Genomic DNA, 25,755 nt, shown 5'->3' on the forward strand with positions numbered 1-25,755 from the left:
TTATTTTTCCTTTGTTGGGTTTTTACAGTAGTACAAGCAGCAGCATGTTGGGCTCACTGTTTTTGAGCTTACCTTTGGGTTCCTTGTGCTCTGTATCCCTCCTGTACATCAGCCAAACTTGTCCTTGGAACTCCACTCACCTGAAAACCTGCATCTGTCTCCTGGATCTCCAGAAATCAGCTCCTAGGAAAATCTACCTACCACTGTTGTCTGTGTCATAGTTTCACCCTTTAACCCCTATTTTTTGTGGCAATAAGCTATAATGCATACAGTACATAAATAAAACAATCATTTACATGTAACAAAAGATTAGCTACTCATTTCTATATATGATTTGGCCTCCTGCAGATGTTTTTTGAAGATGAACCTCTTGTCCTGGAACACCCTGTATTATAATAACTAGCTTGTAGAATTGCTGAACTCTATTTCTGTTGCATCAAACTTGGATGCTTCGAAGATATAACAGGTTAAATGACATCATTGTCACTGTCGCTGTGTTTTATTTGTTCTTTAAAAATTGTAACATTTACTTCCAGTATAAATCAGAATCATACTCACGACCAAGTTACTGTATTATGTTTAAGTCACATACAACCATGTGATTTAATGTAAAATCAACCAAGCCAAACGAAAACTGACTTCATGGTTTAAACAAATTATGCCGTTTTCTTGGTTTGAACTTTGTTGGAAACATATGAGAGAATGCAAACAGAAGCTATGTTAACAGCTAGCACACAGTGAGGGTGACATAGTGTAAAGATAGACCGCACTCACTGCAGAGACTGGTCATTCAGCCTCTTTTAACTCAGTCGAGATCTAGATAACATGGTGATGTATTATCGTCTAAAATCCTCAGTCATGACCCCGAGGCAGGAGAGAGGGTTTATATCACAGACAGTTTATTCTGTAATTTGACAGACTCAAATTACTGTTGTTATGTATGTAATAACTGTTGTTATTACATGATAATCTTGTCCTTTGTATAATGTACAACCAATGATGCCAGAAGTTCCCTAGTCTGTGATACTGTCATCATTTTCTTACAGTATGTCTTAGCTGTAACTCTCTAAGCTCTTATCTTATTCAGGGTTAGGTAAATATGGAGTCCACTGTGTTGATGCATGTCTGTTGTAGCCTGTCACATGCAAACACACACAACCTCACATGCCAGCACAGCACAGAAAACAGTGAGTGATCATCAAGGTGCTTCACCCAGCTATACTCTGTACTGAGTATTACTTCATGCTGTATGTATATCTGAGTTCTGATGTCTGTTTAGTTTCTGTGAAGTTTTGGATACCCTGTAGAGCACGGTACTGTTCTAGTGGTCATTTTGATTTCTTGGTTTTTATTAAATTTCAGTTTCTATTTTCAGCTCCTTCTTTCTGGTGTGTCTAATTCCCTCAGTGTTTGCGTGGCTTCATCTCCCTCTGTTTCATCTTTCTGCTTATTCTCTGTTACTGATGTCTAGGATGAGTCTTCTTGTCTCTCTGCATTGGCCTTTTTGTTGCTAATTTTCTTTTTGTGAATGTTCTCACCTATTTTATTCATGTTCACTTGTGTGCTGCTCCCCTCTGTTTCTTGCAAAAACTTTTTTTAAAAAGTGTTCAGAGAGTGAATATATTTATATATAGCTCAAAAAAAGTTGAAATAAGTTGAAATAGTTGAAATAATTTTGCCTCCATTCTTTGGAGCCTTTACCTCTATACTCTACTCTACAATAAGGGTAAACATGAACTGATACTATTTGCCCAGCATCAGCTGGGCAATGTTCCAGCCCCTACAACCAACATGATGCTGGTGCAGAACCTGTTTCATCGAGAACCAGCTACAATTCCACATATTTGAGAGGCGGTAATAAGTAGAATTACTAGCACAAGCAGCTAAATTCCATGAGGAGCAAGTCACGATGGACAGAATCTGTGAATTCTATAGTACTGCAGTACTGCGTGCTGCTGCATAAAAGTCCAGTAAAAGATAAATGAGAATTATTCTGATCTGTCTGTTGTGCAAAGCTAAGCAGGTAGGATCCAAGGATAGAAATATTTATAAATATGTATAAAATATATTTGACGTTTCTCAAGGTTTTGTATTTTGCAAAAAGTCCAAGTCTAAAAAGTGGGAAAACAGTGATATTAGATTTGTTTTACTATAAACAAATTCCACAAGAAGATCTTTACATCTCCCCTGTATACATGCATATAAATGTGAGCGTGTGCGAGCTGAGAGATAGACAGCACAAAAATATTATTCACTCATAAAAATCATATGCAAAAACAAAACTTTCAAGAGATTACTAACTAAACCCATGTGCCCAGATATTTAATGACATTACTCAATTTAAAAATGTAAACGTCAATATTCAGTGAGAACAAACCTGTGCTGACTACGATAACCACGATAGCAACAGCAGTTTAGATCTTTTTAAGTCGTTTTGCAGGCATATCTCTAGATATTACTTGCTTCAGGAAAATCAATCAGCAGCTAACATTAGAAAGTACTGTATCACATCCCCTGTTTGCCAGTAAAGGTCAGCCGAGTGAAATTACGTTAGACTACAATGTTAACCATGCTCAAAATGAATTTGCTGGATTGTAAAAATTGAATTAGCTGTTGCTGGTTGTTGCTAAAGCAAATTGTCGATTTCAGAACAATATCCTGCTGAAAGAAATATTCATTCTGTATGTGATACGGTGATTTTCTCCGACTCCTGTGAGGCCGGTGCAAAGCTGTGAGAAAAGAGCGAGTCCATTTATTTGTTAAGGCAACTGATTTCTCCAAAGAACAAGAATAGATATGAGCGGTGACACACACTGAGAAATCACTCAGGCTCTCTATGAGGGCATTCATGCTGTCTGCCCTTTGCTTTGGTGATAAATCCCAAATGGGTATTTAAGCTTCACGTGGGAATTCGGTTTCTTTCTTTATTTCTAACGTAACTAGACTGCCTGGAGAAAAATGAAGAAACACGACAAACAAATCTGTGCTATGCTTTTTTAATGCAGAGAAATAAGTCTGATTAGTCTGATCCACACTCTCCTTTTTGTTCACTCTCAGTTTGTTTCAGCAGGCATGCGGTGATGTAAGTTAACTTCAGATAAAATATTGTAAACAAATATGTACACATGGTAATATAGCTGTCTAAAACCATTCTTTCAATAAATGTAAAGTTACTGTAAACATGCACTCTTTCATCACTGAGCTCTCCCTGCACCCAGGCTCCACTCGCTCCGATTAAAGGATAACGATATGCTGTTGTGACATCTCCACAGTATTGTACTATTTACCAGTTAGGCTAAATGGCTTTATATTTGAATGAAATGATGAACCTGAACTCCGCCCAGCGTCCTGAATGATGCTGATCACGTTTGGGTGGGGTTTGGCTGGACATCTTGTGTGTTTTTATGGGGCCTGGGTGCGAGAGGGAAGACTCGGCATGCTTTTAAAGGGAACCAGAGTACAAAGGCATGAATGCCTGACCCTACGGCGGAGCTCAGTTTGCACCATCAGAGCGTCTCTGCAGTCATATCAGTGGGACAGTTTTCCACAAACTCACATCTTGTTTAGTTGTAACACAGACACATTTAGACTCTCTGAGAGGTGTACATTACTTGTTTGGGATTACATTTTTAGTCATTTTCTTGAGATTTAGATCAGTGTTTTAAACAGAATGATCTCATTCAAGGTCCACATGTCACCTTTATATGCTGGATTTTTGTGGTCGATCCCTATTTTTCAAAAAAAAGGAAAAGAAAAGCACGAAGTGATTGGAATAATTTACACATTCATAAATTTGGTATTAGTCAACACTCAAATGTCTCCACGAGTATTTGATCCACTGCCCTTACAATTTCAGTTGATGGTTGCCCGCTTTTCTGTCTATTTGCTATGTTATTAGTATGTTCTAGGCTAAATTTGGTCCGACAGTCCCACACTTTGAAACAATGTATCTTTAAATTTGGTTGAAAAGTGAAAAGACTTTTGAAGACTACATAAAAATCCTTGTTGGCTGCAACTAGGTCCAGGTTAAAGACCAAAGGTTACTGTGCTTTCCAGATTGTTTATTTTAATTTGGTGTATACCTGTTTCTGTATTGTAAAGCACTTTGTGAAGCACTATATAAATAAACCTTATTTATTTCTTACTACAAAAAAGGAAATTCAATTCAATTTTAGTTCACTTCAGTTTTGTTTATATAGCACCATTTCCCATTAACAGCCATCTGAGTAAGTGAAGTCCCTAGAATATCAGAGAGAGAACCACAACAATCAGCTTATCGAATAAGAGCAAGCACCTGGTGACCAGTAGACACAGACTCAGGGAGAGGCTGGTATCTGCCTCACCTGTTTGGGTGGAGAGAGCAAAGGGAAGAGGGACAATGAGTATAGAGAGAGCACTAAAAGCAAACAGGATAAAACACAAACCTCAGAGGGTACACAGAAAGCTAATGACATGCCACAGAGAAGGAAAAGATGGAGAGAAGGAGATGGGAAGTCACCAAGCAGGCTAAGAGTCAAAGGTCTGCATTGTGTGATTTCTTTCTCCAATACAATATTCATTTGAGATTTGATTTGATTGTGAAATGATTTTAATCACACAGGTACACAGACTGTTATTATTCATGAGTCGCAACTTTTTAAATGTAAAATGTTTTTGCCGTTTATAGATGTCTACATGAGAATTATGTTATTGAATTTTGTGTTGCATGGTGAGCTTATTTCTACTAGCTTTCACACAATCAAAAGTTATTGTTTCCATTGCTAGTCTGACAGCGTGAAAGTTGTGGGTTTGAAGATAATTCGTTTTTATTTTTTGACCACATTTATTAGCAAGGAGGCTTTTTATATGCTGTTTTCACCTTTCAACCAAATCTCAACATTGTTTAGACTTCTAGCAAAGACTTCTTTTCAGTGTCTTGTTAATGAGTAACTTGCTGGATGATTCTGATTTGGGAATTGGTTATTGACTGGATTCCCATAGAAGTTTTGGTTTCCCATCTAGGGGCCCTTTCTAGGCTGAAAAGAAGTATCTACTCTGTTGTATTTATTTCTGACAACCGTAAAAACTGTTGGCTGGGGCTCAATATGGTTGCTCAGCAGAATTGCTCACAGACCCTGGCTGACAAACCCAGACAGAGTAGCTATCCCTACATTGCTGTTTTGGCACACTGACAAGTCAAGCCAAAGCTGGTGCAAAATGATTCACTCACTTTTAAGTTGTGTCGATCCTTGACCACAATGGAAACAGACTGGCTGAAAGTACCATTAGTTGGCTGTTCAGGTAAGCATTTGCACCACTTGCTTATTGCTCTGAGCTTCTGCAGCTGAGATGTAGCTGCTAGCATGACTACAGATATGTTTGTAGCATAGGCTGTGTATAAAAGATGCTCATGTCAGCCATTAGTTACTAAAGTGAGCTTTTTAATCTTGTGGTTTTGAATCAGGAAGTGAAGGCAAAGGGTGGATCTGAACGAGCAGCCGAGCTGCAATCCAATTTGTTATTCACATGTTCTTTTTTACTCTAATGAGAAACAAATTACAAAATGAACATCATGGTGTATTTAAAAATACTTTTGTCTGTCAACTGTGACCATAACTTCATCAGGAAAAGGTTATCTCTTGTCACAAATCACGGGGACTGAGGGCAGTTTTCTCATAGACTTCAATACAGCCAGAAGTCTTTTTAAGCCAGAGGAGTCGCCCCCTGCTGGACACCATACCAAATTCAGGTTTAAGGCACTTCGGCATTGACTTCACTTGTCAGACCCAGAGGCTACATTCATCTTCTATATACTACCGTTTCTTTTGATTTATTTGCTGAAACGCTTCTGTCAATATATCGGCCATAAACTCACATTATTCATTTAGATTTATTGATGTATAGTATCTTATTGATATCTTATTCCAGTGTTTTTCTCTATTTTTTCTATGTAACTTTGCACTGTCCACTGCTGTAACAAAACAAATTTCCCATGCGTGGGACTAATAAAGGTTATCTTATCTTACTCTGATATGCAATCAGCTTTCATTGCACGGCCTTTGATATAAGATTATTGTAAAAGCTCTGCAAACTAAGTATTTGAACCATGAGATAGTTTTGCCATGAATGGTGCAAAATCGAAATTTTTCCCTGTTCCTTACTCACTGTGTACAAGACCACCTAGAAAGTGAAGGCGACATGACAGTAGATTCAAATGTGACGATCTGCATCAGTGTAGAAAACTGTCTTCAGAGAACAACTGCAGCAGCTCTGCATGGTGAAGAACACTGATCTGAGCCCCTCTAAGCTAAAAATTCCACATTATTAACAATGATATATTAAAAACACATTTGTGTGTATAGTATACATGACCTACACCTACTTTCCAGAAATATACATATAGTTTGTCTGCACATAAATTATAATATACTTTAATATGGTTACATTCTTTAAACAATGAACTCCATCGTCTCAGGCACACGGCCTTCTGTTTTGACAAATGATGAATCGCACCACATGGCACCTTGCAGTAGTGCCCTACTGGCACTGGGATATGCACTCTGACAGCTCACTTGACATTGTGAATTGATGTTTGACATGTTATTAAGGGTAAGGTTTCAGTGAAGGAGAGATAGACACTCCCTGAAATAGAAGGATAAATTTAGTCCCCTTGTCAATGCTCTGGTAAATAAAAACCCCAGGGGCCCTGCTCTTATGCCCTTGAGGGGACTTATCCCAGTCCTCTAGAAGCATGCACAGCGGCTGCTGTTGATTTGATCTTTATCGTAGTGATGGTGTGCAGCCACAGATGACAAATGAGCTCCTCGAGAAAGCAAAGATGAACTAGAGTGTCTCTAAGCTCTACTTTTAGTCTAGTCTCTAGTTGGTTTATATGGAGACAGCCTGAAGTCTACTTCCAGATCGTCTGCACATCTGCGAATACTGTAGGGTTTTTGTTTGTAGGCCAGTCATGCTAAGAGGCTGAGCTCCCTGCATGTTTCCACCTATTCCCGACCATTGTTACGCCTCAATGCGAACAATCCACAAACAAAATAAGTCAATAATGAATGAGGCTTTCCACTCCTCTCCTTTCCTTGGCTGTACTGTGTTGCTAGTCTGTGGGGACATCCTGGAGTGCGAGCTCTTACAAGCAACCGCTGTTTCATTATTCATAACAAAGAGGTGGATCTTACTCTATTTACTCACTGACCTTGTAAACAGCCACAGCTACTGCCATACCATTCTTACTTTAACCCTGTTTTTCACTGTAGTAGTTTTTCTCATTATACCAGCTGGTTCCTTTACACCCTCCATCCCCACACAATTACTTCCTTTATTTCTTTTCTGAGCTGTGCAGAAATCCCAGCAGCCAAAGTTGTGTTTAGGAGGCAGTGCAGTACTGGTATATGGCTGAGTTTGTTGAGCAGGGGGTGGTTTAGACTGAGAGTCTTAGAAATGTTAAAAGTGGCTGAGACTAAACCCATATTTAAAAGTTTGAGACAAGACTTGGAGGATGATTGTTACACAGGAGTAGGTCGGTACTATATACTGAGAGTCCTCTTGTTTTGTTAGCCATCAGTACAGGTTACTTTGGGAATCAATTGTCTGTAGGAATCCCAACATGAGGAATTTTCCACTTGCCCGTATTTTATTCCTGTGTTCAAACTGTGTGCAGTGTACCATTTGGTCCATGTTGCTGCCTGTACAGTGGGCGTGTGTGTATATATGTACTGTATATGTGTGTGTGTGTCTGTTTTTTTCATTTGTGTAAATGCTTATGTTCTAATCACGGCTCCGGTTGCGTTTCTTGAAGAAGAAGAAAGGCGTCTTCTGAGGTGGGCCCAGTAAAATGGGCACCTGGTTCTTGTGCGTGATCCTGACCTGCAAAAATCACAGAGAAAGAAATTATAATCTATACGGAGGTGAATGTCTTTGATTTGTTTACCAGGATTTATCTGGTACAGTCATTTCCTGGCTTTTCACACAGCAAATTACTGTGACCTTGCAAATAACTCATATAACACAACAAAGCTCTGTATTTTTCCCTTCCCTCAAGGTCTGCTAAGAAATGAAATGAAAATGTTTGAAATGCTGAGAGAATGAATTGACAGTAATTTACTTCCTCTTGCTGTGATGTTTGATGGCACGACAGTGTTGGAGATTGGGTGTAAGCAGAGGACGAAGTGGACAGAACTGTTACACGGCAAGTTTACTTTATCAGTTTTAGGGATAAATGCCCGTTCACTGAGATACCAGAGAATCTTTAAAAGACCCTAAACTACGTCCAGAGAAACACAGTGAAAGTCAAATCTGGTGTAGTGTTTAGTGTGAACATGATAAAATCAGTTCAACCAACACATTCTCACCTGGAATTTTGGAATTGCAGTCAGAAGTTCAGAAAGACAGAATTATACACTCAGATAGTTTAATTAGTGGTTCTGCAGGATGTTTTAACTTGATTCTGTTTGGCCACAGCATAAGAAAGATTTGGATTCGACCAATCAATGGGACGATGGGAAACTCCAAGAAACTCAGTGAAGATGTAAGAACTATTGTAGAATTCCACAAGTTAGAAAGCTCTCTTGGAGCCATTTATTACCAACTCCAGATTTGATTAACATCAGATCAAATTGTATTTAAGTACGTTATTTAGAATTGTCACCACTTTGACAAGAAGACCTGAACCGTCACCCTCAGATGATCTAGAGGAACAAGCCAGGAAACACCGAGGCTCAAACCTGCCATGAACTGAAAGCTGCTGGAACACTTGCATTACCGTCCACAGTGAAGCGAGTTTTACGTCAGATGAGACAAAGATTTAGCCATTTGGCCACATTGATGAGGTAAATTTGAATAAGTAATGGTGAAGGTGGTTTGGATCGGTTTTGCTGCCACTGGTACTAGTACACTGCACAAAGTAATGAAGAAGGAGGACTACCTCCAAATTCTTCAAATCCACCTCAGTTCAGCAGCTTGGCAGCTGAAACTTGGACACAACTGGGTTTTTCGACTGAACAATGATTTCAAACACACATTTAAACTGGTTTTATCCCCTCACTAGAACATGGGCTGGTTCACCAACCACACTTGCTCTAACTTCATTCCCACCACAGCAGTTAGGTTACTGTCATGCTTTGTGTCTTTGCGCGTCACCTGACTGGCACGAGGCCCGACCAGAACAGTCACAGATCCACAAAATAACTGCGCTATGCCTGCTGCGCCTGTCAGGTGCAAACTCAGTCATTGGGGGCTGGGCTGTGTTTCTCCCTCTAGAAAGCACCAAGGCTCAGGCCTGCCATGAACTGGAAACTGCTGGGACACTAGCATCACTGTCCAAAGTGAACCGTGTTTTACATCAGATAAGACAAAGATTTAGCCATATGTATATTTGGAGAACTAAAGATGAGGCTTTCAAACCTTGGAACACTGTACCAGTTGTCAACCATGGACCCACATATTGAAGGTGGTATGTACTCTATTGCTGTTGTTGTTTGATTTAGTTTGATACATGCACAAGTCTACACAACAGCAAAATAGAGAAAAAATAATATTGTCTTTGCTAGATTCATTTACAAATATAGAATATTACAAATTAGTAATTAAGTGTATACGAGCAGTCATTTAAACCAGACAGTTGTCTGAACAAATCTGAGCAATGACTTTTCTAAAAAATGAAATTTGAAGAAGAATAAAGCAACAGTCTTCCATCAAGGCATTATTCATGCCTATAGTACTTTACGTCATATGGAATGTGGGCCTGAGCAAGTGCAGTTTAAATCTTAATTTTAGTGATTGATTTAAACTGTAGTGCTGGCACACTGTGGTGTAGTGGTGTTCAGTCTCACCGTGCAGGGAGGCTGCATCCAGGGCTCACCATCAATCTGCATTGGCAGCCGTCGGGACGTCCTGTGAAGAGACATCAGAGGGATGAAGAACAAGAAAGAGTGGGCAGAGGGCAGAGACAGTGAGAGTGGAAGAGGAGAGGGCAGGGTGGGGTTGGGGGTTATGAGGGTCACACACACCTCTGAGGCCTGTTAACACTGTCCTAGGACAGGGTGAGACACTGCACCCTCTGTTCCCATGAGACCCTTTCCCAGACAAACTCCCACTCTTTAAACTCACACAACTACTGTTGGTTTAGGACTTTCAGGCATGCCTCTGTGACTGGAGAGACACAGTGTGGGAGAATGACTGGGATGAATGCCCCTTTAATTCTGGTCTAGGAAAATATTAGTGGTGGTTTATTGAACAAGTGAGAGAACAACTTGTAATGTCACTTCTTTGCTGCAGTAACTGGCACACTAGGCATGTTAAATGGGCCAAGCGACAAGATCATTCTTTGGATAAAATAAAGTGTAAAACCAAAAAGCAATCCACAATACAATTTCAGTAAATGGACTCACATTTATGGCACTTTTACCCTCTCACTGAACACTCACAGCACTGAGTGCTGCGTAGACTACTAAGTGTGTTTGAATTTGCACCGAATCATATCCAGTTAATTCTTTACTGCATTGACTTCTAACAGTTATTGAACAATAAGTTAGGTGCATTTACATCTTTTTTTGGAAGAATTTTTTTAAATGACATATTTTGATATGTAATGATAGGTTAAGGCCTTCCCTGATGATGACTTTGACATCAGAGGGTTAATAAGAATGACAAACTGCGTTTTTTGTGCAGCAACAGTGCGTCTAAGATTGTTTTCGCAAACAAATAATGTTTTTGTTCGTGGGAAAAATCACCTCGATCATTAATTATAGGCCACACATGACATGAGTCTGCACAGACTCACATGGATATGGGCAGATGGCATTTACATAATTCAGAACCACAATTAACATTCATCAGCCTGAGATAATATCTTCCCCACCATGAGACATCAGCTGAACAGCCTCAAGGTTCTCTATAAATACACAAAGAAGAATAAGGGTTCACTAGTGTAGCATCTTCATTTTTCTGCGTAATTGGAAAACCTGCAATGAAACCCAAATCTAGCTATGAGAACTCCAAACTACAGCCCATTTGTCAGCCTGCGAGTCAGCCCAGAGCTCCAACAACACTCTTAGCACGACATGCATTTGGAATATATTATTTATTAGCTACAGGCATGTTATTGTTTGGACACTGCAGGGATTTTAAAATGCACAAAAACACTCGCAAGGAATACATTTTTTATCCTGCATGTATAGGAGATGGATGCATTTTGTGCACCAAGTACAGCTTCCAGTTGGTTGATCAGAAGGAAGATAAAGACAGGCAGGGGTAGTGACACGACACAAAGGCAGGATGGAGAACGGAGTGCAGAAGGTGACAGAAGGGAAGAGGATCGTTCAAAGTGGGCGAGAAGATGTGAGGAACAGCAGGGAGATGGAGGTGCTGACCTGATGGTGACATTGGCGCACTGAGCCAGCCTGCGTCCTGCGCTCTTCAGCCCAGTGTAGATCTGCCCCATCTCTATAGCCCCCTCCAAGCCAACCACCTCCAGCAGTTGGTCACTAAAGTCTGAATGGTCACAGAGAGAGTATTGGAGACATAGAAACTGTGGCATGATTTTGGAATTTACAAAGAAAATACACATTTTTGGAATACAAATGTGTTCCATTTGAGGCCAAGGTCAAAATTCTCAAGTGACTCAAGGTAACTGCTTGGGGTGCCACAGTAGTGAGAAAAAGCAATTGTTCTTCACTGCAAAGACCTGGATTTAATCTCCGGAAATGATGCTTCCAACCTGGCCCCATCAAACACAAATGGTAGTGTCAGATATATTTGTATCTTTTAAAGACTTTTAGCATGATTTTTTGATTAAATGTGAAATTTTATTTTTTAATCCAATTTTCAATATATTTACTTCTTCGGGACTTTAAGAACGACTTTTTCCACCTACTGTGACTGAATGAAGACCTTCGCTACCAGCCAATCTTAATGCTACAACTAGGACTCGAGGCAGCATGTATGATATTATAGTTGAAGGTGTCAAATGACTAAACTTTGCTTTACTGTGTTTTTTGACATAACAGTGAGTATCACCTCAAAACTGCTTGTTTTCAAGGGAATTTGAAAATATCTAAAAACTATAATAGAAACACATTAACACAGTGAAGCTGGAGGATGAATGCTAACTTTTTTGCCACTTGATAACAGTTAATGTGAGGGTTCCCGATGGTCAGGGACAAATGCAATCGCATGGCAGGATGCTGTAAACGGACCAAACTTCAGTCAGAAGAACAATTGAAATAATCCATCCACAATACGTCATTAATTTACATGCATGGGCTGGGCTGTAGTTACATCGTAAGGTTTTAAAAACTGAGCTTTACAATGAACAGTGGTAATAAAACCAAGAGAGGCCGACGGTGATCACTGCAAGATACAAAGCATTAAAACACGTTAAAAACAAAACAGACTTAATAAACACAAAATAGTTTGGACCTGGAAGCAGGGTTCATCACGTCATCACTTAAAGACCGGATAGCAACTTTCATACACAGCTACCACCTAGCATGCTTCCAGCTCACCCTGGCCAGATATAACTGAAGTTATTTGTTCTAATAAAACAGACAGCACTAGTAAAGTTACATGTACAGTTTCTATGGCAGCAGGGATTTTGCCATTTAATTTATCATGAAATTACTTCAAACTAGAAAAAAAAAACAAAAAAACGGTCCCCACAACTTTGGGTTGGAAGAATAAGAAGCAAAAATTATTGTCTTACTCAAACCTTAAAGAAGAAGCACTTGGAGCCCAAACCTCAGCTCACTCTTTGGGCAGTATTGACTTTTATGGCAGAAGTATTGTATTTCCTATAGAGTCATCTTGTTTTCTTTGATTTTTTTAAGCACAATTTAAGACATTTATAGTGCAGTAAGAACCAAAGGGCAGGCATTTGTTATTTGCCCTGTTGAAATCGATTTGAATATACTGGACATCATTTTGAGAAGAGTTATTTTTTTAATTAGATGGAGAAATAAAGACAAAGGCAGATGTGAAATGGAACAGTGTTATTAGAGACCAAATGCAAACTATAATGTGATATTTAGAATCCTCATATATGGTTCCCTGTATGCCTACATGCTGTCTGGTATTAAGAAACATATTTATTATCACTTTGACCAGATCGATCTACAGACCTTAAAGGGGAGTTCGGAGGTCAAATGATATTTTAAATCCTTAGATGGCACTTTTTATATGTTGACAATGTACATAGCACAGTTGAAAGGATCATTTTTAGGTTATGAGCAAATATGTCATTAAGTTGACCTTGAAGACCTTTGTTGATGTAAGCTAAATTTTAAAGGGTTGTTAACACGAGCCCACTCTACTCCCCTACAAAGTTTTATCAGAATTCATTCAAATCTTTTCAAGCTATATTTGGTAACATTGGCATGTCTTTTCAAGACAGTAGTCATAGCAGCACTAAGGCTGTTTATGCAGGCTATTTAAACTTCAAAAAACTTCAAAAATGGGCAAGCAGCTGATTAAATTAGAACATTAATGCTGTTGCTGCACAGTTGGTGTGGTTGGTATGGTTTTTTGGGCTGGTGGGAACAAAAAAGCCCCCAGAAAAATAGCCAAGAGTAGTTAGCAGCGTGTGGATCCACTGAAAGGGAAGTTTCCACAGTAACTTTCCTGTAATGCTGCACAGGATGCTGCCCGTTTGTTATTATTCATAACAGTAAATTATTCATAACATCCAGTGAAGTTACAGCCTAGCTAGTGCGATAACCCTTGTAATCATTTATGTCTATAAGCTTTTTATGATACCAGAAAAAAATAAATACACATTAAAGGCATTAGAGGCACCGGGAACTGGTGTCCATCAATGGAATTACATTGCTCCTGATGACGTGGGAGACTCTCAGTGGTAAAATACATCCTGTAAAAGTTGAGTCACATGATGGAAATGCTCTGCACCAGCACTTCTTTGTAGTCTGTATTTTTCTTGTGTATTTGTTTTGATGTCTAAAGTAAATGTACTGATTCTTATATAGCACTTTTCTACTCTGCCGTAGTACTCAAAGTGCTCTTTACAACATGCCACATTCACCCAAGCACTTTCTCTATAAATAGTGTTTTTTTAGTACATTCACACTCCGATGGATGCATCGGAGAGCAACTTGGGGTTAGCATCTTGCCCAAGGATACTTGATATGAAGACTGGAGGAGCCAGGGATCGAACCACCAACCTTCCGATCAATAGATGACCTGCTCTACCTTCTGAGCTACAGTCATGTCAGTTTCAGAAAACAAATGTGTTGTTCTTACCTACTGTGGATTAAAATGAACCTGTATGGCTAATACAGACATGCATTGTGAGTTTAAGTGTTAATGTATATAAAATAAACATAAACATGAGAATCCAGGGATTGACTCAGATTTGGTCTCCACGGGTAGCTCGAGGAACCTCAGTCATCATCTCTGATCAGTTCATCGTCACTACAGTAGGGTCAGAGCTGGCACACGCAATTAACAGTCCACACACTCTTATCCTTGCTTACAGTACTCTGTTTATAGTAACCATTGTCCTTAATGTAAATATGTAAGAAAAACATTGTGTATGTTTCTGTTCTCTGTCCTGTTTATTTGTATATGTGTCTTTCTGGCTGCTGTTACAACCAAATTTCCCCTTGTGGGACAATTAAAGGATTATTCTATTCTATTCTATTCACTGTGTCTCTCCCAAACATTAGACATGCGACAGCAAAAACAAGCAGACCTGGTTAAATAATGCGCTACACAAAGTGCGCCCTCTCACTTCTGAGACTGTGAACGCTTTAGCAGGCCGTGGCTCTTCATCAAACCTTCTGCCGGGCTTTTCCATTTTCTGTTCTCACTGTGCTCGACAGGTGCGAGGCCTTACAGTTAATATTTACAGACATGATCTTAAAGGTCACTGATGATGTCATTTGACACTTCACTTTCACTTCACATAGCTTTTAAAGGATCCACCGGGATTGGGGGAATTATGGGTCGGAGTGGCCCGGGAGCAATTTTGCATGTTTTACAAATTGTTGTGAAATGAATGATTTGTGTTCACAGTCAATGTGATAATTTGTGAGGCGCTACAGCAGAATTTGTGCTGGTGGCAATTTTGTCTGGACTAATAAACTGAGGCGGCTTACAGATCACAGAGGAACAAGAACCAAGCTGAAGACTTTTATTTATTTTGTGTTTATATTTAATAACAATAATAATAATAATGATGATAATGGAAAGTGGATAGTGTGGTTTGGGCACAAAAAATAGACTCTGCATTGAGTCATATCCCAGCTTCTGTAACCTCCGTGGCTAATCATGCAGGCTAGTGTGGCGCGCTGAGAGTTGATTAACTTTATTCAGGCAGGCAGGCAGGTGCCAGCTGAACACCTGAACACGCTGCAGTCATTGCTCATGCATACAAAAGGCACTGGGTTTCTCCTGAGTGCCTTTATGCTGTTGCACTGACTCAACAGCTTAAAATGTCAGTCGAAGCCTCCGCTAAATATCTGCAAAGGGTGAATATTCCAAATGTTAATGGTGGGGAAAAGGTACAAAAAAATCAAAGTACAGAGAGAGTAGATAAATAATGTTTGATGTGAAGGCTCCAGCAAAGTTTGCTTCTGTGCACGAGTAAAGAACAAATGTCTGCCAACAGCACCCACAGAGCGTGTTGAACCGTTCTCCGAGCGTCTCACTCCTGCAGCCAGCCTACAAAGCTGAAACTGGTAGGGCTCAGTCTGAACAATGTTTAATAATTTCATAATTTCGTCAGACCCTGCTGGTTTTGTTTCAAAATACAAACAGGAAGTGCTCGTGTTTCTTCTTTGCTCTGAAGAGGAAATGGGCTTGGCAAAAGGCCACAGGACTCAAAACAAGTCTCATAAAATTTCATGTGTGCAAGATTTTAAGAAAGAAGGTGGTGCAGTATGTAACCTGTGTGGCATAAGGCGATTTAACTGGCTTTTCCTTTTATTTAAGTCATTCATGCCCCCAGCCATGCATTGTCAGTCTACTGATGACTTCATTTGAATTGTCATGTTGACTGAAGGATTTTGGAGTCACTAGTTCATCATCGAAAACTGAGGTTTCTAGCAGTATTGAAAATAAATCATTTTGTAGAAATAACATAAAAATTGTCTAATGAAATTTTCTTTGTATCATTTTTCATTTTCATTAACCTGTCAGTAATGACATTAGATCATGAATATGTCACAGATGAAGGAAAAGACCTGATAAGTCTGTAAAAATATTCTAGTAACAAATCTTATGGATCTTATTAATTGCTAATATAGATTTACAGTTTGAGGGTAAAAAGCTCCACTGTGGACTGGAACTGGTTTTGCAACATTTCTCATCTTGCTTTTTGCATCTACTTAAAAAAAAGAATAGTTACCAGTTCTTTGGTGAAATTAGAATACCTGCTGAGTAATACAAGCACTCCCATGTGTTGGTGCATGTGTGGTATTTGCAAAGTGCTCCAAAGACGATGACGACGATGATGATTATAAGAGTTTATCGGGAAAAACGTCTGTGCTGACTCACTGGTACTCTTTAATAGGTAAGAGGACAATTCAAAAGAAAATGTCAGAGCAGAGAAAGAGCGCACATTTAGAAATCACTCAAAGACTGTATTTCAGTTTTGTGAGTCCCGGTAAGAATTAAAAGCCTGCCTGTAAATGCATTTTTGAAGTTCATGTGAGGAAAAGAAGTGAGTCTTTCATTATGTTCATTACGTGCAAATATTAGATATTTATGTTAAAATTAGGAAATTCCGGCTGCAAAGTGTGTGTGTGTGTGTGTGTGTGTGTGTGTGTGGGGGGGGGAGCAGAATTTTGTGCTTAATTTGAGGGTTTTATTAGTCTTTTACCTGGCACTAATTACCAAACAAATGTGTCTGCTTGCTACATCAACATATTTAAGAACGAAACTAGCTCGCCGGTGCATTAGTGGTTCTCTGTGTCAGGGACTGGGTGCTGCTTGGCAGGGCCTGGTTCCCCTGGCTCAGTCGGGCCCCTTCCAGGGTGTGGAGGGCCCTTGGATCTCGGGTCTCAGGGCCGAGGGCTCGGTCCGCTCTGTTGTAGTCGGAAGCCGGAGGATCCTGGGGGCTTGTGGCTTCTGCACTGTGGCTGCTGGGTAAACCAACCCCCCCCCCCCCCACCCCCCCTCTGGGGCCTCTAGATGTCTGGGGCCCCAGATCTCCTCCATGCCTGCTTCATGTCCTGGAGGGCAGGGCTATGGCTCCCCACACCTACTATTAGACACTTACATGGAGAAACCTTACGATTACAAGTCTGCTCACACACACTGGCGTGTGACAAGACAGAGACAGAACATCAGTCAGTTTACTGTCAGTCAGTATCAGTCTGCGATTGAATGGAGTCCAGTTGGCAATTACATGCCATCTGAGATAATACGGTGATGGGTTTGGGTTCGTAAATTCCTCCATAAAGTCCAGAGGCAGAGAGTGTTGAATGCTAAACTTCTGTGTGAGCAGATGATTGCCACAACTACTTGCTGAATATGAAAAAATACTTATTTTGTCTTGTTTTGCTTTTTTTTTTTTTTTTAACCTCTTTGCATAGAAGTTACTATCCCATTTTTACTCTGATGCGACTGAACTATTAGAAACCTCCACTCATAGCTGCATCCTTAAACTGTATGGGTACAGTGCACAGACACACATATTGGCTAATTAGTGGAAAATAACACTAAAACAACTGGAGGCAGTAGATGCAGTCCATGTTATTTGTCAGATAATTACATTAAAATGCTCCAAAAGTTACTGAAGTGGTCAAGGGATTCAGTTCAGTGACTGCACTGTTAATGAGGTCTCGCAGATACAGTTGCCTGTTTTGCTATGTTTATTCAAAAAGCAATCTAACAAGAAGTAAACAGATCAGTTTACAAAAAAAAAAAAAAAGAAGCATACTGAAAGGGCCAGCTGTCTCATTGACTTCATGAGTCTGAGTGTAGCTGTGGCTTTGGTTTTTATTGATGCTAGAGTGCATAGAATAGAAGTTCTGCAGAGTTAGCTAGTACACTAATACAGCTGGAACATCTATGGTGACAAATACAGATTTAGATGCAGAAAAAGAATGAGTAGTAGACACATATACGTCAGCTGTCACCACCACACATCTCTCTTTAAACAATATCAATACATACATGACAAAGTCTCAAATTATCATCTCGAAGTTGTAGCAGAGCAGGCAGGGGTTTATTTCTTTAGCTGCCTAAAGCAGAAAAACTGTATTTGAAGGAAAATCTGTTCACCTGACACATTTTGTGCGTTTGCCCTTTACAAACCTTTATGGAAGCTAAGCGGTACTTGGCTACTGAATGTTCCAAGCTGTAAAAAAGTGAGAGATTATCATTGCAATCAACCCTCTTAACATCTCTGAATGTACTTACTTCCTAATAAATACATTGTTAAATTCTAGATATTTCTTAAATATGTCTATAAAATGTCTACAGTTAATGGAAATATTAACTTCTACTACAATCTGCACTGTGTGAAATTGAGTTGTCCTTCTCACTGCATCATTGCAAATGCAATTATATGATGTTACACAATGTTAAATATAGAAACAGTTGGAAAAATGGACTCCCCTCATGTCTCACAGTGGTTTGGTCTTCAGCCTGTCATTCTTTACTAAGCTCACCTTTTGCAAGCATATAAAGGTTTTGGTATAACACATTGGACATATAATACATTCTTCTTTATTCTACCACTACACAAAAAACCCCCAAAAACATTTACAGTTCAAATCAAGTACAAATTTATCTGTCTCACTACAGAACGCTTAGTTCCCAGAAAACATTCTCAGGACAAAATCCCAGTGCTCTAAATGACAGCTGTGGCCCTGACCACATGTTCGTGATCCTACATCATCCTGTGACTACATGCTGCTACACAGGCCCAGACACATGCTCGCTGCATACATCGCTCTGCTTCTGCAAAGCTTTCCTGGAAATAATTATAATAGGATTCGACATCCATCGAGAAAAAATGGCACAGTTGGAGACTAGGGGATCAAGAAGCAGGGGTTGGTGAAACAGTGGCCGCACAGCAGATGGGAATTAACTAGAAGTCTGGATGTAAACATGGACATATTGTAGTGTATATTTGGTTTGTGAGGAAAGTTGCAGCCTAGATGTCTCCTGCTAGATTTGAAGAGCTAGAAATTGTCAATGTGACGTGTCCTATTTTTAAAACAGCACTATTTATACATCTCTTTCCTGTTCTAGTATTAAAAATAAATTCCGCTCGCTCGTATGCCCACCTCTACACCTCTACTTCCTCCAAATACCAAAAATGGGCATGCCGTCCTGCCAGTGTCCCAGTGTGAGAGCCTGATGGCAAAATAGCCCACTGTGCTGGTTCTCACCTCACTGATGATTCCCGCCTCATCAGATCTCTATGCGCTTTTGACTCTCAGGCAACCAGCACTGTTACTTTCTCAGTGAGGTAGAGCTAAGAATAGACTAGAACAGCCTCTTACATAACACAGCTACAGTGCATTCTGGGATGGGATGGCATTGCCTTGCCAAGAAGCGGGCAGTGAGAATTGTTGCTGCTGTGCTGCACTATTTTCTCTGCTGTGCAGTCAGTACGAAGCCACAGAAAAGTCATTTTAAACAACGACGCATGTGAAATGCTGATTCTGGGGAATTTTTGAGAAAACCTTATTTTTTCTCTAATGACATGAAAACATGTAAACTGAAAAGATGAGAAAAAAGGAGAAAAAAAGGACAACTATCACACATATTACCCGCTTCATATTTGTATTCTTGGAATCTATTAGAGGAGCTTTGCAAAATATATCTTATATTGGGACTGCAGTCCTACAGTTTACTCTCTCTTTGAAAATAGCTGGTTTAGTTCCCTTCCTCCTAACTTTACGATAGCTTTCTTCTGATTTGCTGCTCTCAATAGCAGAAAGGTCTAAACAGCAAGAGGTTGGGGCCTTAGACAGGGCGAGCTATCGCACAGACATACAAGTCCAGAGGAAAGATCTGTCTGATGTGGAGGATTTAGCATTCGGCACTTTTGGCTCACAGGTACAGATGCCCAGTATAAATTTGCACATGTTTATCAGCATCCACTATTGTAACTCTGTATAAATATATGTAAATGAATATAAAATATTCTGTAATTTAAGCCTAAATTACATTTTAAGTAGAAAGACTGACATGAAAACTAAAGCATAAATCTAGCTGTAGTCCACATTTTACAAAATAAATGTCACTTTGAGCATTTCTGCAAGGATCAGGTCAGGATATGTTCTACAGTTGTCTTTTCTCACATGTAGAAGCAAACAACCAAATTTCGTTACATGTGGGCATCCTGGCATTGTAAAGAGCGGCTGATGATGCATGAGCAAAGAAAACTTCATACGCTTGTGTGAATTTGGATGCAGCTTTATTGTGATTTGCTTGATTGGGGAAAATTTTTGAGGGATTTTTTTAGTCCCTGCAATTGGCCTGGTGATAAGGACAAGTGGACTTATTGTTCTTCAGAAAGTGTTTTTAACCATGTAGCCTGAAGCTGTCCAGCTGTAGAGCTGTTACTGAAAGAATCTGGGATGTTTTCCAGGTAGGGGTTTGAAAAAATAGCCAAGAGGTTGAGCCATTTAAAAGCCCAAAAATGAAATGCCCAAGTATCTTGATTTTTCCAGGAGATTACCATTTAAAAAAGGCTGCTATTACACTGAACCAGACTTTTACATAATCACAACATTGGATATTTGAATGAGGAGAGTACTGCTGGAAGCTAGAGTTATATTGGCAGTGTCTTTCAGAGTCAATCAGGCCTTAAAATGTTTAAAAAACCCCACAAAAACTCCACGAGCTTCTGATGGCTCAGGTTATCTCTTGTGATACCACGAGTCCACAGCACCTACCAGCATCTTTTCAGCAATCACTTTGGGGGACCAAAAGAAAACTGAGACAATCCTCCTTTGTTATTGTTTTCTTGGTAAAGTACTTCAAAGCAGAGAGGAAAACAGAGCAGTGTGAGATTGCATAACTCCATCAAGAAGTCAAATTCCCTCCACGCATGAGTCGAACCTGATATCTCAACTAGTTTGTGATATGTTCTTAAAAATGTCAAGATGGTGTTTCCCAATCTGTTTATTTTAGCTTGAAACTATTCAAAATACATCCAAAACATCAATGCCAAGCCTTACTGGTGGTAAAATCTCACACACAATCATTTCTGAATGGTTTTGCTGACTTTAAGAAGCTCGTCATTTTTGTTCTCATCTGAGCAATGAGCTATTTATACCAAGAGATTATTTACAGTTTCCTTTCTGAAATAGCTGCAGCTTTCGTTTTGCATCAGCTAGAGGTGGGGGACTATAATTATAAGCAGACATATTTGTGTATCCTTCCTCCACCCACTTTCTCTCCTTCTCTCCTTCCCTCAACTGGCGGCCTGCTATTGTGTCAGGGTGGTCATGGAGTGCCATGGGAGTTATGGCAGATGGTCAAGAGGAACTGCGGCTCACCTCGCCAGACCCAGCAGAGGTAAAGGTACAGGGGAGAGCACTTGGCCGTTTGACAAAGAACACTATGTTACTATGATCCAGTACAAAAATACATACACACAGCCTGCTACTGAATCCTTGCCTGGACGTGTCAGGACCCAGATGGTAAAATTTCATATTTCGGTCCCAGCATTGTCCAGATACAAACAGCCATGAGAATTTTTCCAGACGGGAGAAAAACAAGCATGGGAAAGAACACTTTATATTCCTCTTCAATTTTAATAAGCTTATAGAAATGTCTCATGTTTTCTATTCCCAGGAGAACGATAGTGATCGCCTCTTGTACAAGTTGTCATTCATTAACTTTGAGTAAATGTATCACTGAAAGGTCATCCGCTCTCCCACCATACACTGAGCAGCTCTCCAACTTCATACAGGAACTATTTCCAGCCACACAGACTGGTGGGGGTGATCAGAGTAATTATACTCTGCTGTTTCTGTTATGTGAGAACACAACAATATGCAGTGTGGATGCAATTCTCCTAAAAATAGAGTCCTTTGTGGTGTGTCACAGCTGGACTCCTGTTGCGCAGCGTGGGCGGGAGATGTGGAATTGTGGGTCTTGGGAAGCAGGGAAAGAAGAACGAAGAGGTAAGGGGAGGGAGAGAACTCCGATGTGAAGGGTGGATGAGGAGAGGCACGGTGTCGGACAAATGGAAAAAGAAAACAAATGAGTCATGAATGGAGGCCAGCATACACCTGAACTAGCAGGTTTCTAAAACACCAGCAGCAGTGACTGGTCCTGTCATTGTCAAGCTAATTGTGTGAAAATTGCAAACAAGTTGTCACTGAATAAGGATTTATATTACATGACTCATACGACGGAGTAGTTTCCAACACTGCTACAGCCACAAGCCACATTTTCTGTGACGTGGGGTTTATTCTTGAGCAAACAGTCTATAGTTTTAAGGTAAATAGAGAATGCCAAAAGCTACTTTAGCCCCTGTAGCGACTAGGAACACAGAGTTTGATGATCTTAATCAATAAGCTGACTGCAGTTTAAGACTACTTTATTAAACCGCTCTCAGTCTCAAGCTCTCAAATGCTGCTCTTTCGTGAGAAGCTGTTGTGGGTGCTGTAGCTTTGATGCACCTGCTATGGCAATACTAGATCAACAAAAGCAAATAGTTGAATTTGAAACACTGACAGAGGTGTTACATTACAACACTGGCAACTGTTGGAAGTTTACTTTTATGTTGTTAAACCCACTGTTAATTTCACTTTCTGTTCTGCTAGTTGTAGGCACGGAAATTTCTTTGGTTCAGGGTTAGAGTTATGCTCATAACATAAACTCTGCACCGATACAAAGGTATAACTTCTACATGTACTCTTGAAAAAATGTACCATTAGAAGACTGGAATGTGTATGTGACAAATAAAAATTTGAATTTGAATTTGAATTTGAATGAAGACAAGCACTGCTTAGATTACTATGACTTATTTACTTGTGTCACCTTATAAAGAATTAGATGGTTCTCTCAGTTTCACCTGACATGCATAGATGTGAAGTTGTGTTTTCATCTGAGTTGAAGGGTGTGTACATTGGTGGTCATGTGGTCACGCTCTTTCACGGGTAGGATCGGGTAGCAGCATTTTTTAATAGTGTTTTTGGTACTGAAATTTTGTAATCCATCAGAGCCAAATACTTCAAAGTCCACTAAATACTCCACTTCAAACACTTATTTATAGTCGATTTCGTTAATTTGATCATCTCAGACACACAGAGAAATCTGCCTGCACGTGCCAGTCAGTCAGGACAAAGGCACAGAAATATGCATTATCAGAATACATGTAATGCTGCTAAACATACTCAAACCTGTGATTTCATTTTGGATTGTGGCATCAATTATACATGTTGGTCACTGATGAATCATAGCTCATGTGCGATCTGTGCGACGCTACAGAAAAGATGAAATCTGGAACTGACAGAAACAAAATAAAAACAGTCAGTCTATTCAACTGACTGGCTTGAAAAACACAAAAGACTAGAACCATTTGAGGGTCACAGCACAGTGACCACTCCTGTTGGCCTACACAGGATAGAAATTGTCATGTGATGCAAAAAAAAGTTTTAAAAACGTCGGGCGATCCAATATCATGTGTGCATTTCACACGGGCTTCGTGCCACCAAACAGTCATTAAGGTTTGCTCCCGTACTTTCAGACTTTCCTGCACGTCACATCTTTCTGTTCCTTATTTCCCGTCTGCCTGTATTATTCCGCTCTACTATAATGAAATGATTTTTTATCTTTTTACTGGATGTCACAAGTGTCACAGTTACACTATTAGTTGATCACACAGTATGTATTTGGCTGTTACACTGTTCTCTAAACAGAGCAAATTAATCAGTAAAATAAAGTATTTTAGTTGTTTGTTTGTTTTTTTCATCAAGCATCCGTCCACCTTCCAGCAAGCAAACAAGCCGATATTCTCCAAGGACTGTTTTATCTAACTGGACTTACTAGTAATGGTAAAATAATTGCATTAATGTGCTGCTACTGATTAATGTTGCCCATTACCCAGCACATTCAGTGTTCATAGTTTCAGTTCCTTTCACGAGAAGCTTGCGTGCCACATGCACATTATGTTTATTCATCCTTTCCAGTGCAATTGGCAGCAGGAAGCTGAGGAAACTTGATCCAGGAGCATAAAGGAAATAAACAGGGGAGGGGGAAGATGGTGCGGAGATAAAAAAGTCGAGGAGGAGCGTGGTGATGTCCTTCCTACATGAATCCTGTTTCTGTCAGCAGCTCCAGCCCTCACCGTCTTCTCTCACTCAGCTGAATTTATCTCTCCACCACACACACAACTTTAATGCTTTATGTCCTCTTTAAATCAGTGAAATTTACACATTGATGTCAGAACAGCAGCCAGACTAGAAGATCAGGTAAGGACAGAAGGAGGCACGTTACAAGATTACCGCTGTAATCCCCTAATTACACTTGGTCCTTATTTTATTTGGGTTAGTCGTGTTGCACGCGGGTGGTGCTACAGTGCTTCCAAAAGTGTAAACTAACTCAACCTGATTTTGTCAATGGGTACCTCACCTGGAGCTGAATTTCTGAGGTGTATCTGAGTGTGAAGTGCTTTATTAGACAGTAAGAGCAGAGGGGTTGTCAGAAGCAAAGGGAGAAAGAGGCTGGCACTGGCATGCAATAAAGGTCTCAGCTGGATGTGAGGTAGGGGCCGCATGCCTCACAGTCGATGCCTTAACCATAAACACATTTTTAACAGTTCTCAGAGCTGCAGGAAAAGTCACTACAGAAGTGTGAAATCTGTGCTGGGCAGTCAGAAACAAAAAGCCATATTCTAATCTATCTCAAGCAAAATGTTTGCTTCTTAAGGCTTCATCATTCCAGTTCATGAGCTAAAAGGAGAAGGCTATCACAGACATAAGCTAGTTACAACTTATGTCTGTTTCGAACAAGTGGTACAAGAACTGGAGAAATATCGGTCACGCACTCCAAGAGTTACATTTTTGCAAACAGAATAATGTTTTAATTTTAATCATTAATAGCAGAACTTTTCAGTATTAACAGAGTAGGTCCCCTTTAGGTAATGCTCTTTCCAGCCCTGCATTTTCCCCCTTGCACTCTGCAAGAGCTTTGAATGATTCATAGTTCAGGTTGTCATCTCTTATACTGGGCCTCCGTGCAGGCATTCAGTTCATCCACCGTGTGAATGACTTTTCCCTCCATTTACACGTACAACATTTAAACAGTAGATGGATTAGCAGAAATGACTTTCTTAGTGTTTAGTGTTTTGGCTTGTGGGGATGACTTATACACACACTAAATATGTTTCTTTGTTATTTTGTTTTTTGTTATAATATCTTGTTATTCTTGAAAGCAGTGTTTTTGTGGCCAAATTTACAGGTTTAAATACAACACTATGGAGTTAGCAGGAGGCTAGTCTGCCACATGTGTGGTGAATATTCACAGAGATCTGAGAGCAGAAAAACTGAACAGCGTATTTAAAGCAACTTGTAACCTGATCTTTTGGCTCGCAGAGAATATTAAAACACTGACCGTGTATAATATGAACAAGAACATCCACCGTTGTAACATAATATATATGACAGAGAATAAAGAAAAGTATGGGTCCCCTTTCAATTAAACAACTCAAGTGACTATTATTTATTATTGTTGTATTATTTAGTATGAAATCATAGAACATAGACCAGAGTAGCAAAGGTGGTGAATCACAGGACTGAAGTTTCATCACTGGGGTTAGAAGCACCCACCCTCTCT

General features: G+C 39.8%; 1 protein-coding gene across 2 annotated transcripts in view; it reads right to left on the minus strand.

Annotated features, from left to right (window-relative positions):
* Window positions 1-1,409: 1,409 nt before the first annotated feature.
* Window positions 1,410-25,755, minus strand: part of dgkg (diacylglycerol kinase, gamma) — a 142,259-nt gene continuing 117,913 nt past the window's right edge. For both annotated transcript variants that reach the window (XM_085136647.1, XM_085136651.1), the window contains 3 exons: window positions 11,364-11,484; window positions 9,825-9,885; window positions 1,410-7,860 (listed from right to left, as the gene is read on the minus strand). In XM_085136647.1, coding sequence (XP_084992773.1) covers window positions 7,762-7,860; window positions 9,825-9,885; window positions 11,364-11,484 — 281 coding nt within the window. In that variant the 3' untranslated portion in view covers window positions 1,410-7,761. The remainder of the gene's footprint in view (window positions 7,861-9,824; window positions 9,886-11,363; window positions 11,485-25,755) is intronic.

The sequence above is a fragment of the Neolamprologus multifasciatus genome, chromosome 16 (genome assembly GCF_963576455.1).
Source record: "Neolamprologus multifasciatus chromosome 16, fNeoMul1.2, whole genome shotgun sequence".
Taxonomy (NCBI): Eukaryota; Metazoa; Chordata; class Actinopteri; order Cichliformes; family Cichlidae; genus Neolamprologus; species Neolamprologus multifasciatus.